The following is a 13,163-nucleotide window of genomic DNA, read 5'->3' as shown; positions in this document are numbered from 1 at the left end:
GTGGTAAAGTAATGGGAGATAATGTCACCATCTAGTTCATGATAGCGGGTAGAGAATGCAAACTGTGAATGAGGTCATTAAAAAAGACACAAGAAGATCTAGCACCTTAAATTATCAGTAAATTTTGCTTCTGATTTGTAGTTTAGTTGCCTAAACCACAGACATAGGGAAAAGCAGAATTAGATTCCTTCACACTTTGGTCACTGAGATCCAAAAATCCATGCTCTCCATTAGTTTCTTCCAGGAGTCATTTGGTGCCCACTTCCCTCCTGCTCCTCGTTTTGTCTCTAGTCCCTTTCAGGTTCATGTTAGAGGGATTTTTCTTCACACTCTTACTGGTCGTTACTGGTTTCATACTGGCCTTCCAATATAAGTAGAGGAGGGTAAGGAGCAAGACCAGGAGCACAACAAAGGGGCAGATGAACAGGAAGAGGATCAGAGGTCCTGAGGAGCAAAATCTGGAACAGAACATGATCTCTACGATGAAAAGAGAAGAAAAAAAGAGTAACAGAAAAGAATTTATTAACTACCTATTTACACCAATCAATGATAGACATTTTGGGATTTATTACTATAAGCCAATATACATGGGGGGAAAATACTGGGGTCAAATAGCAGTAAGTCCCTTTGATCATGTGAAGGAAGCAGAGGAAATAGTGCTGAGAGGAAAGATTTCACTCATTCCAGCAACGGTGTTCTCCCCTGTGCCCAGCAATTTCCAACCACTGGAGGTTCCAATGACCTACTTATAACTAACAGCCAGGAAGAAAAACAAAACAAAAAAAACCCCTCTTCTCTCCTTTAATCTTCTTTCCTCAGAAAAGATATCTATAATTCAACCCTCATTCTCAACCATGTTGCCAGTCCTGAATTTTTAACTGTGTTATTCCCTCTGCTGCTTCTAAAAAGGAAAACCATAAATCCACTGCACTGTCTATAACACAAGTGCAGCTAAAGTGGGGCACCTTCCTGTTCTGACCCCAACCTTCCTCTCCACATTGATCTGCTTCTCAGTCACCCTCCATTCTGCTTGTTGTTTGTTGCTCTTGCTGTTGCCAGCACCCTGATCCTCCGCATCTTTGGGGCCTAGCTCACATTGCACTTCCTCTCCAAAATTTTCCTCCTGAACCTCAAGCCTTCTTCTCTTCCACTTCCCACACAGTCTTTATTTAGAACTCCTTCCTACTACTTAGCCTTTGCCCCTGTTTTATTATAGTTACTTGCCTGGTTTTGATAGTACCATTTGTTTCTCACTTCCCTACAGTGCCTAGCATATGTGCTTCCTGACTGTGGCTGATTTTGGCTGCCTGTGGCTCCCACATGGGCTTGAGATGCCTAATAAAAAGGCATGTTGAAGCATATAGGCTCCACCAGTATCTACCATCCACTGTCAGCATATAGTCACGTGGAGCTCACACATGCAACCCTGGCCACACAGTCAGGAAAACAAAGGGTCACAGCACAGGTTCCAGGAAATAATGTCCTAACCCATATGTATATATGGGTGTGAGTGAGAATATGTCTACATGTGTATTTGTATGTGAAGTGAATACATCCAAGGAAATGGTGGCATAAAGGGGCAAAGACCTGGAAACCTTCTAATAGTATTCAGACACTTTGATAGAATGACCCACTGGGCTTGGTGTCTCTGCGGACAACCAGGTTAACTGGTATAATGATTCACAAAGAGTGTTCTATAACTTTCTTCAGTGAATAGTGACTGGGACCTTAAAAGATTTTGGGCAGCCATCTAAGATGCAACTATTGATTTTCTTCATTTGGAGCAAGGAAGAGTGAATATAAACTAAGACTGAAAGTTTAAATTAGTCCAGAGGATTATGGACTACATGAACTACACCCTCCAATACCCAGGGTCCTTATATAGGATGCCTGACTACTGTTACAGAGAGCTCTGATAAGGATCACAATCTAAAAATTGGATAGACAGACAGGGATAAAATTAAAAAAAAAATTAGAACAAAATTAAAAAAACATTTTTAAAAAAATCAGACTTACTATTCTGAGAGACATTTCAAGCCTGAAATGGAGTCCACCCTCAAGGACCAAATTAAGCCAAACAGTAAACAAGCCCATAAAGCGAATGAATGCACTTTCAATACAAACAACAAAAAAAACCCAAAAGGGCAGAATTTGCCCAAATGTGAAGCTCAGAAGGTAGAGAGGGTAAGGAGAGTTGGGTGAATGGAAACCAGTGGGAAGAATGCTGTTACACTGAGGGAGTTTCAACAAATGTCCCAAAACAAAATGTGTATAGATTATAGAATGGGAAACTAATATGCTCTGTAAATTTTTATCCACACTACAATGAAAAAGAAGGAAATAGTGAATTATAGGTTTGGGGTTAAAATGGCTGCAGAAAGACAAGCACAGAAGGAACATCAGTGATTACATGCAATCATCCCACTTCATTTGTTGAAAGCAGGTTGCTTACAATGAAGGTTTCTCTGAGAACTCTGATGCTCATAGTAAAAACCAACTAACGCAGTCGGTTCCGACACATAGGACCTTCACGTGTATTGCTGTGGAACTGTCCTCCACAGGATTCTCGAAGACTCATGTTTCTGAAATGGATCACCAGGTCTTTCTTCTCAGGCACCTCTAGGTGGACTGAAACTTACAACTTTTGGATTAACAGCTGAGAACTTACCTATTTTTTTACTACTCAATTAAGCTGCAAGACAACTCTAATTCACAATGATCCCATGAGTTCACAGCAAACTATGTTTCATAGGGTTTTATGGCTATGCTTTTGGAAGTAGATCATGAGACCATTCATGTGAGGTCCCTCTGAGTGGGCTCAAACTTCCCTTTAGGTTATCAGCAAAGCATAATAATTTTTTTTTTGCTATTTACATTGCCCAAGGACATGCTAATAATAGTTTTGCTTTTATTGGAAATTATCATAAGAATTTCTTCTTCAAAAATTAAATTACAGGATTTGTAGGATTATAGACTTTTAGAGATAAAGTTAATGTTAGATGGATCTTAGCTGAAAACAGGGAATACCAGAAGAGTGTCTATCTATGTTTCATTGATTATGCAAAGGCGTTTGACTGTGCGGATCATAACAAATTGTGGCTGACTCTGAGAAGAATGGGAATTCCAGAACACTTGATCGTGCTAATGAGAAACCTATACTTGGACCAAGAAGCAGTTGTCAGAACAGAGCAAGGGAAAACTGCATGGTTCAAAAGTGGGAAGGGTGTATGCCAGAGATGTGTCCTGTCTCCATACCTTTTCAACCTGTATGCAGAACAGATTATCTGGGAGGCTGGGCTCTATGAGGAAAAATGTGGGGTCAAGATTGGTAGAAGATCTATCAATAATCTGCATTATGCAGATGACACAACCCTACTTGCTGAAACTGAGGAGGACCTGAAGCACCTGCTGCAGAGGGTCAAAGACTGCAGCCTTCAATATGGATTGAGGCTCAATGTCAAGAAGACAAAGATTCTCACCACTGGACCAATTGGCAGCATCAGGATGGATGGTGAAGAGATTGAGATTGTTAACAGCTTTAGTTTGCTTGGCTCCACAGTCAACACTCTTGGCACCAGTAGCCAGGAAATTAAAAGACATATTGCCGTGGCAAAGTCTGCTGTTAGGGACCTCTCCAAAGTACTGAAGAGCAATGGTGTCACTCTGGAGACTAAGGTGCATCTGATAGAGGCCATGGTCTTTGCAATCACTTGTTATGCATCAGAGAGTTGGACAATGGCTAGGGAGAATAGAAGGAGAATTGATGCCTTTGAGCTATGGTGCTGGAGAAGAGTATTGAGTTTACCATGGATGCTAAGAAAACAAGCTGATTCATCCTGGAGAGGTTTAAACTGGGCTGCTTCTTGCAGGCAAGGATTCTGAGGCTTCGTCTGACATACTTTGGACATGTTGTAAGGAGGGACCGGTCCTTGGAGAGGGACATCATGCTTGAGAGGGTGGAGGGACAGCGCAGGAGGGGAAGAACCTCTATGAGTTGGATTGATTCAGTGATTGGGGTAATGGGGTGTCTTGGAGGCAGTGTGGCACAAGATAGAGCAGGGTTTAGGGCTGTTGTCCATAGGGTCACTATGAGTCGCAAGCGACTCGACAGTACATAACAACAAGAGATGCAGTGGAGTCAGGACTCAGCCCTGTAACTTTTGTTTTCGAGGACTTTAAGATGGAAGGGCGTCTGCAACGGAAAGACATCCCACCGTGGGTGAAAGTCCCCGAAGACTTGAAAGCTCTGGAGATGTTCGAGGTCCCGACGAACCTGCTGACGCTGGTATTTGGCCCAAATGGATCCCGAATCCCCTACCTTGAGCAAGTGAGCCAGACTATGCTCGAGCTGAAGGTTCTGGAATGCTCGAACTTCACCAGGGTGGTGGTCTATAGTCCCGAAGTGTACAAGTTACGGGCCAAGGGGATGTTTCGGTCTCTGACCGAGTGGCACCGCCTTCGACAAGAGCGAGGGATGCAGAGACTTGAAGAAGCCATGAACACCCTGGAATTAGACCTTGGAGTGAGTGAAGGTTTTAGCCACGGTGACTAGACAAGGATGTGTAGTTGCTTGGTTTAAATTCAGCTTTAACTGGGCAGGTTGGAAGAATACAAGGATTTGAAAGCCTCTGATTTTTGCCTCTCATTCATGATGTGAATATTTGTTTTGAAAGCTGCTGATTAAAGGCCTGAATAAATAAAAAATAAAAAAAAACAAGAGATAAAGCAGGGTTATAGATCATTTCAGCCAAACTCCTTTTATAAGCAAGTATTTCACTTTATTTTTTGGCATTGCTGATGCAAATCACAGCTTGAAAACACATTTTTTTTTGATGGAAGCCAAGAAAGAATCTGGACATTTGTGAGAATGTGTGAGCTCTCTGAGAGATAGACCTATGTCTTTATGCATCTTTAAAAAAAAAAAGTGTGTAACATTTGGCCTGTGGGTCCTCAATGGAGATTGGTGAATGAATGAATTGCATGAGTGAATTCCACACACACTGGAACACAGGGGTGGCTTCCATTGTGCTACACAAAATAAAGATCATCATTGAACATGAGGCTGGCAGCTCTGAAGGGAGCTGGCAGAGACCTGCAGGGCATTATTGTCTGGATTTTCTCTGGTCTCATTTGTGTTTTTCATCCTAAATTTGAGTTTTGTGTTTGAAAGAATGAACAATGAAAAGGTTAGATTCTTTCATCCTCTCTCCACATCTGACCTCCATCCTCATGTGTAACAGCTTTACCTGACTTTCCTAATTCTCCCAGGTCTTATCTGAATACATTTGAAGGCATAGTCAGAACTCGGGAGCTCTGTGTCATAGTCTGAAGGGAGTTGTTCTGCTAACCCAAAGTTCCTGCTTCTCTGGCAGTTTTAAGTCACTAGTGGTTCCTTGGGAGAAAGATGGGCAACCTCCCATGCAATTTACACCTTGGAATTCCACTGGTGTGTCACTTCTGACTTCACAACAGTGGATTTTTGAAAATTATAATTCCACAAGTTGTCACTGAGCCAACTGACTCATGGTAATTCCATATGTGTCAGAGTAGAACTTTGTTCTTTTGGGTTTGGATTGTTAATGGCTTATTTAAAAAAAAAAAATCACTCGGACTTTCTTTTGAGGAGTCGCTACATAGGCTGAAATCATCAGCTTTTGGTTAGCATCTGAATATGCTAACCATATCTAACACCCTGGGAGATTATAAAACTGAAAGAAAAGAAAACTAGAAAACTGCTATGGGTCATGCACTCAAAAAATAATGCATGAACACCTACTATATCTTGGGAGAGTTTAGATCCTCGCTCCTCAATTTACTATTGTTGATATTGGACAAGTTATTTATTCTCTGCAAGCCTTAGTTGTCTCATCAAAAAATTGGGGAGAATAATAATTTCTAGAATCATGGTGAGGAAATACATAATAAAGTACTTAATGTCGTGCACTTGATGAGGCAGCAAGCAATGACTATTAACTGGAATACTGCTGAGAAAGCTAGGAAAATCACAAGTACATTCCCTGAAAAGAGAGCAGGCAGAGTTCAGGGTCAGAGCCTGCTGATTACTTATGCAGGGCTAACAGGGTTGGCCAAACTCTTCTACAGACCAAGTCTTCAGATTTATGGCCACAGTACTTGGTGACACTCTGCCAGTTAAATAATTAGTCAAATGAGGAGGTAGGTTCTGGAGTAATTTTCCAGTCATAGGAAGTAGAGAACTGTGAGGTCAGAGTGTAGAGACCTCAGATATCACAGTTGCTATAATGGAGATGTGATAATAGGGAAAGTGGACCAGCACATAGATGGAAAGAAATCCAGTCCATGACCTTTCTGTCCCTAACACTCTAACTTCCCCATAAAGGAACTGCTGGGGAGCGTGATGATCCTAATGGGGAGGAGGCTGCTTCTTTGTAGAATGCTCTGCCATCAAAGGGTGGTAAAATGCACTCCTCACAGTGCTCATTTGAATGACAGCTCACAGAGCGTCAGCTCCAGTGCTTCTAAGTGATGTCTCTGGGGAGGCCAGTGTTTGCTCTGGATCCCACTATCACCATTTCCCACCATCTGCTTCTCACCCATTTTTGGATTAGAATCAATGGCATTCAAACCATTATGGCTTGGCATTTCAATTCAATCCAAGTAAGTGCCCAATGTTCTAAGTACAAGACCTGAAAAACAGAGCCAAAAATGAAATGCGAGCATTTTATCAAGAGGTTTGGTTTATAAATTGCTTCTATCCACAGCCAAAACATCGCAAGGAGGACTCTTTTTTGTATTAACCTTAGAAATAGTCACAAGCAACAAACTTCAGAAAAAGAGAGGTACGGATAATAAAATTAAAACTTATTGCCTTTGAGTTGGAACCAACTTATAGGTGACCGGGTTTCCGAGGCTGTAAATCTCAAGGGAGGAGATTACCCATCTTCCTCTCTTAGAACTGCTGGTGGATTCACACCTGAAGAGAGGTGCAGTCTTTGCATTAGTGGTCCAGCTCCGTCTGGACTATACTACCAGGATATATCAGTTCCCTCTCACTGAGTCAGTTCTGGCTCATGGTGACATCTGTCAGGTTTCTCAGGCTGAAAATGTCAACAAGAGCAGAATGCCCATCTATTTCCTGCACAGTGGCTGGTAGATTTGAACCAGAGACTTTTGGTTAGCATCGCTGCACATAACCCACTATACTACTTGAGTTTCTTAATTTCCTATCAGTCTACTAAATTCCAAACTTGGACAATCGGCCATGCATGACCATGTGAGATCATTGTCTCCTGCCAGTAGATGAAAGCAGAGTCAGACAGCCTTGATGTTGTGAGTCCCAGAAAAGGTGACCTGTGATCCATCCTGTTTTAATCCACATGAACACTTGCTTCCTCATTCTTTCCTGAAACATTTGTTAAGTGTTCATGCCAGGCTTTGCCAAAACTTCATGGTGATAGGGGCACACGTCTCCTTTGAGGGTCTAATTTCTAAGTGGATCTTTACTCAAATGAAAACTGGAAAACAGTAACAAGTAAATAATACACTAATCTGCTCCCCCAAAGCCTCATTAGCAGGCCAGGATCTGCTGCTTATGTTTGAGATCTGAGAATGATGTGAAAAAAACCTCAGGCAACTGTAGTCACTTCCCTGACTTGGTTATCGGTAAGAGTAAAATGGAAAAGGAAACGCAAAGTCCAGCTCCCCCAGGGAAATGTCTTAACTTTTCTGCTCACATGAACTATTAGCTCCTGAGTGGGATTGTTCTTGTTGCATGCTGTGGAGTCTGTTCAGATTCGTATCGACCTTGTGTACAATGGAAGGAAGCTCTGCCCAGTCTTGTGCCATCTTCACAATCACTGCTGTGTTCCTGAGCCCATTGTTATAGTCGCTGTATCAATTCATTTCTTGAGGGCCTTTCTTTTACTGACACTCTCTCTATTTTACTAAGCCCTATGTTTTTTTTCCCTCTAAGGATTGACCCCTCCTGATAACATAGCCAAATCATGTGAGATGAAGTCTCTTTATCTTCTCATGAGCTTTCTGCCTATACTTTTCCCAGAAGAGATTTGTTTAGTCTTCTGGTAGTTCATAGCAAATGCAATACTCCTCACCAACACTATAATTCAGCCTTCAAAGCTGATCCACTACTGTACTAACCATGGTTTTCTCCAGGGACTGGCCTCTCCTGGTAATATAGCCTGAATTATTATGTACTTTTAATAACTGAGGAGCCCTGGTGGCATAGTGTTTAACATAGAAGGCTACTAAGTGAAAGATGTGGGAGCTATGGTGGCCTAGTGAAAAGAAGCTGTGCTACAATTCCAAAAGCACACTGTTCAAATCCACCAGCTGTTCCATGGGAGAAGGATATACAATCTTCTGTATTGTGATTAACTGCCTCTGAAATGCCATTAGAGGTAAGCTTTGTGTTGTTTCTGACTCGATGAAACAAGGAAACAATATGTGAAAGGTCAGTAGTTAAAAAATATCAGGCACTCTGTGGGAGAAAGTCAGGCAGTCTCCTCCTGTAAAGACTTACTGCCTTGAAAATGTGATGCAGGGCCAATTATAAACCCAAAACTACTCAACAGCAAGGGAATAGTAACCACTTCTGAGATATCCATACAGACATGGTGAAAAACCACTTAAGAGGTGAGAATTGGTAGTGTATTATATTTGGCTTCCTCCCCAATATATAAAATCACTATTCATCAACAATGTGATTAACACTGTGATTTAATAAATAGTTAAGCATCGTCTATGTGCCAGTACTGTGTTAATGCTGGAAGCTAGACACGAATAGTTTTTACCTTCTCACAATGTCTATGCAGCAACAGTGACAGTTACTAACTAGGTTATTGCAGGTGTGATGTTAAGTTAGTAGGTGAAAGTTTGGCAGATGTTAACCAGGTGAAAAGATGGTATGGAGGAGCACTGCACTAAGGAGTAGAAAATTCCCAGAAAAAATGTTGGCCGGTCAGTCATATCTACCCTCTTCTGCACTTCAGTATCTTCCTCTCCAATCTCTCTTCTCAACTCTGAGATGTAAATGTGCTTAAGTCTCCACTATCTTGAAACCAGAGGAAAACAAACCAAAACCATTGTATCTTCATGTATACCTCTTACCACCTAGTTAGTACCTCTTTCCTTTTACATCAAAGCTCTTGAAATAGTGCTCTGTATTTGATAGATCCTATTTTCTCACTCTTCAACCCACGGCAGTATGACATTTCCCATTACATTTCCTGTAGCTGCCCTATATTGTCAATGTGATGAATACTTTCTCGTTATGATCTTATTTGACCTCTTTGCACTATTTGAGGTTTTTTATTTTTCCGTTTCTGAAATACTACCAAACCCTGGTTATCTTCTTAGCCATTCTTTGCATTCTCCTTCCCAGGCTCTTTTTGGTCTCTTCCTGACCAATAGCAGTGCATCTTAGGGTTTGTCCTTGGGCCTCTGGACCCCCTGGTCTACATTTTCTGAATGGCTGACTTTTGAATTATTGATGAACTGTTGCTGACTCCTAGTCTAAACTTGAGAGAAGGTAGCATTTCAAAGTCTAAATGGCTACTGAAAAGATATCCCTTCCAAGTTTTCTTCTGTATTACTTTGTTTTGTAAATGACCCCACTACCTACCTAAGCCAGAGTTTAAGTATTCATCCTTGAAAGCTGAGCACAAAACAAAGCAAAGGTGTAACATCATCATATTTGCACTTTGAGAAATCTCCATATCAAAGGTGAATTGGGAGAAGACAGACTTGGATTTGGGAGAACCAAGTGAAATTTATTATAGAACTCCAGGTGAGACAAGATAAACATTTGAATAAAGGCAGCTCTAGTAAGAATTGAGAGAAAGACTCAATTGAAAACAAAACCCTCACAGCTGGCAAGTCTACCCTAACTCATAGTGACCCTATTAGACCAAGTACAGCTGCCTCTCAGGGATTCCTGAGGAATGTCTCTCAGGGCTGTCAAAGTGTATGGAAGTAGATTCCCACATCTTTCTCCTGTGGAGCAGCTCGTGGCTTTGAACCACTGACCTTTCCTTTAACAGCTGAGGACCTAACCACTGCACCATAAAAGCTCCTGAAAGAACAGGCACAGGATCTGTTGATGGTGTAATCTAAGATTTAGACTGATTAGATGTCTAATAGAGGAGGATGGGCAATCTCCTTCTGTTTGTTTTACTTTCTCTGAAAACCTATTAGAGGGTCAGCTATGTGTCAGTTCCCACTCCGCAACATACAACAGCAGCAACAACAAAAACACCAGAATTTTCTGAAGGAAGTTCAGTGGTAGTCTATTTCCATAGAAATCTATAGGTTTTAGGTTCAACTTTCACTCTAAAGTCCACCTTCCTTTAGCTTTGCACATAAGACTCAAGGTAGCCTTGCCCCCTCATTAATGTTACCTTCTGCCATTGCATTACAAAGACTGCAGTTTCTGCCTTTCTCAGCTCTGAACATTCTCTGATTATAACACTAAGTTTCATTACTTGCTGCCATCCTGTACACCATTTCCTTTTCATGAAATGTATTTCTTTCTTTTAATAGGCCTTATTTACTATACAATGAACTGTGAAAAGAATAAACAGATCTTCCTTGGAGAAAATTCAAACATGGTGCTCCTTAGAGGGCAAGGATGATGACATTTTGTCTCATCTAATTTGGGAATGTTGTTAAGAGAAACCAATCCTTGTGGGTGGGGGGCGTGCTTGGAAAAGTAAAGAATGAATGAAAGAAAGACCCTCAATGAGATAGATTGACAGAGTGACAGCCTACCTCAGGTTTGAACATTGTGGTGATTGTGTGTGATGATTGTGACAATGGCATGGAATATACCATGGTTTTAATCTAGTAGTCAACTTGACAGCCCCTAATAACAACCACCTTTGTGGAACCTTCCCAGACCTCATTCCCACAGTGTCCTTCACCCCACCCTATCTTGTTCCTATATAACACTTAGCACATTCAAGTTGACTTTACCCTCCAGATTCTGATCTCTGTGGAATAGACTCTTCCAAACACAATTTTGTATTTACACAATCTAAATACAAAGTCACTTATTCAATAAATTAAAACATTCTGCTTCCTAAATGGCACGAGTGCTCGCTTGCACTCTCTCGCTCTGCCCCCTCCCTCCCTCATCCTCTCTCCCTCCCTCCCTCCCTCTCCTTCCCTCCGTGTCTCTCTCTCTCTCTCCCTCCCCCCCTCCCTCTCCCTCTCCCTGTTAGCATGGTTGGAGAATTTATAAAGGGAATAAAGTTAACATTTTTAACACAAATATTCAGATAACAATGCTTTACTAGATACATTATTTGTATTTATAGAATGATTCTCATTTTATGAGAAAGTTGAGGCTCACAGAAGTTAGGGAACCGAAAGCAAGGTTCCAGGAATTGACAGGATGGATATCAATTGAGATATTGTGACAAACACATGTAACACTTTGCCATCTATGTCAGTAAAATTGTCAAGACAGCTATCTGGTCAATCAATAGGAAAAGATCCTAATTTATGCCTACTCTAAAGAAAGGTGATGGCATTCGGGTGACGGTGCACTCGGGCAACGGTGCCGGAAGTCTTATATGCTGAGGACTGGTGACTTGGCAGCTTAATATTGGCGAACAGACTGCAACCCCTAACTTCCAGTGCTGCCCAAGCCTGGAACTCGCACCCCTGCCACAGCACCGCATCCAGGGACACCACCCCACCACCATCCCGCGTCCCCACACTTCCAGCACACCCTGGTGGCCTCTCCACAGCCCTGCACCCCGATGGTTCTCCAGGGCCATTAGAGACTCCTTCACGCAGCACAGAGACCTACCAACAGCCTTGGACAGTACAATTCTGAGTCAGCACACAAAGGCACACAGCAGATCCAGCCATTGTCTTCAGCCACCAATCGAGCTGCTGTGGGACTGATCTGCCATGAGAAAGGCTGGTAGGATCCTAATTGGGTTTTCTTGGGCATGCCAATTGTCTGGGAGAGTACCAAGGGCAAGCCCACTGGTGGGAATTCAGGTGAGCTCTCTTGGGCCACGCCAACTGCCCAGGAATGAGTGGTCCAGTGGTAATTTGGCTAAACTTTTGTGGACACTGCAGACCAGCCAGAGGCGAGTGGATTGGTGGGAATTTGACTTTGCCTTGTGAAGTTCACTTGGACCTAGGACCCTGCCTGGGCAAGAGCTGCTGTGCCAGGGCACCTGCATGGGGCAGGGGCTACTGTGCAAGGGCACCTGTGTGAACACCACTGGACAGAGACCAGTGAATGAAAACCACTAGGTGGGAGACAGACAGCTGGAATTTGAATAGGGACCCCAATTGTAAGCACACCCAGAAAACTGAGGTCTGAGTGAGGTCCCCCAAGTGGTTGACCTGACCTTTTGATTGCCCCAACCATGTGCATGCCCCACCCCATTTGGCTCCACACCTGTGTCTACACATCTGGTTAATCAACCTGCCTCTAATCCAGAACACTTTGACCTGTCTTACCTACAAGAGGCTGCTCTCACAGGCTCTGAACTGACATTTCCCTTGAGTCACAAGTTCAGAGAAAAACACAAGTGGGATAGCTACCCAACTGATCTCTAGAGCATTATCTTCAGATCAAGAACATATCAATGACTCGAAGAAAGCAAGGTGTCCCACACAATACACAAGCACAAAGCAAGATGTCACCTGCAAAGGGTGACACAATATCAATGGATATCCTGAAGCTAGAAAGTCTGATGGAACTTTCTGACACAGACTTTAAAAGAACAATGATTGAATATTTTCAATAGATGAAAGACTAACTTGAAGAATTATGGGATACTACAAGAAAAAACCAGGAGGAACTAAATTAAAAAAAATTGAAAACAGTCCAGAACAATGTAGAGAAAACAAATGAGGCATTAGCGGCACTGGAAAAACAAGAAACCACTATCCAAAATTTCAGATGTTGTCAACATGATGGAGGGACACATGAGCAGAATTGAAGAGATGGAAGACAGAACCAGTGAAATAGAAGACAAAATTGTCACCAGTGATCTGCTAGAGCAAAAAGCAGACTGCAAAAGGAATGAAAAAGAAGAAAACCTAAGAATAATTTGGGACACCATCAAGAGAAATAACATGCACATCATTGGAATCCCAGAACAGGAAGAAGCAAGTAAAGGCACTGAAAAAGTTGTGGAAGA

At 42.2% G+C, this 13,163-nt stretch overlaps 2 protein-coding genes across 2 annotated transcripts in view; one reads left to right on the top strand and one right to left on the bottom strand.

Moving 5' to 3' along the window:
- Positions 1-247: 247 nt before the first annotated feature.
- The window catches only part of CD101 (CD101 molecule), a 67,217-nt gene continuing 54,301 nt past the window's right edge, over positions 248-13,163 (bottom strand). The window contains 1 exon segment of the mRNA XM_006899591.1: positions 248-477. Coding sequence (XP_006899653.1) covers positions 248-477 — 230 coding nt within the window.
- LOC102847554 (developmental pluripotency-associated 5 protein-like) lies at positions 4,181-4,552 on the top strand. The gene has a single exon (XM_006899585.1). It carries the CDS (start codon positions 4,181-4,183, stop codon positions 4,550-4,552), a length of 372 nt encoding a protein of 123 aa, XP_006899647.1.

This window comes from Elephantulus edwardii, unplaced genomic scaffold (genome assembly GCF_000299155.1).
Source record: "Elephantulus edwardii isolate Elephantulus edwardi_28Jun2011 unplaced genomic scaffold, EleEdw1.0 scaffold00262, whole genome shotgun sequence".
NCBI lineage: Eukaryota > Metazoa > Chordata > Mammalia > Macroscelidea > Macroscelididae > Elephantulus > Elephantulus edwardii.
The sequence above is the reverse complement of the archived record's forward strand: the minus strand, read 5'-3'. Positions and strand labels throughout refer to the sequence as shown.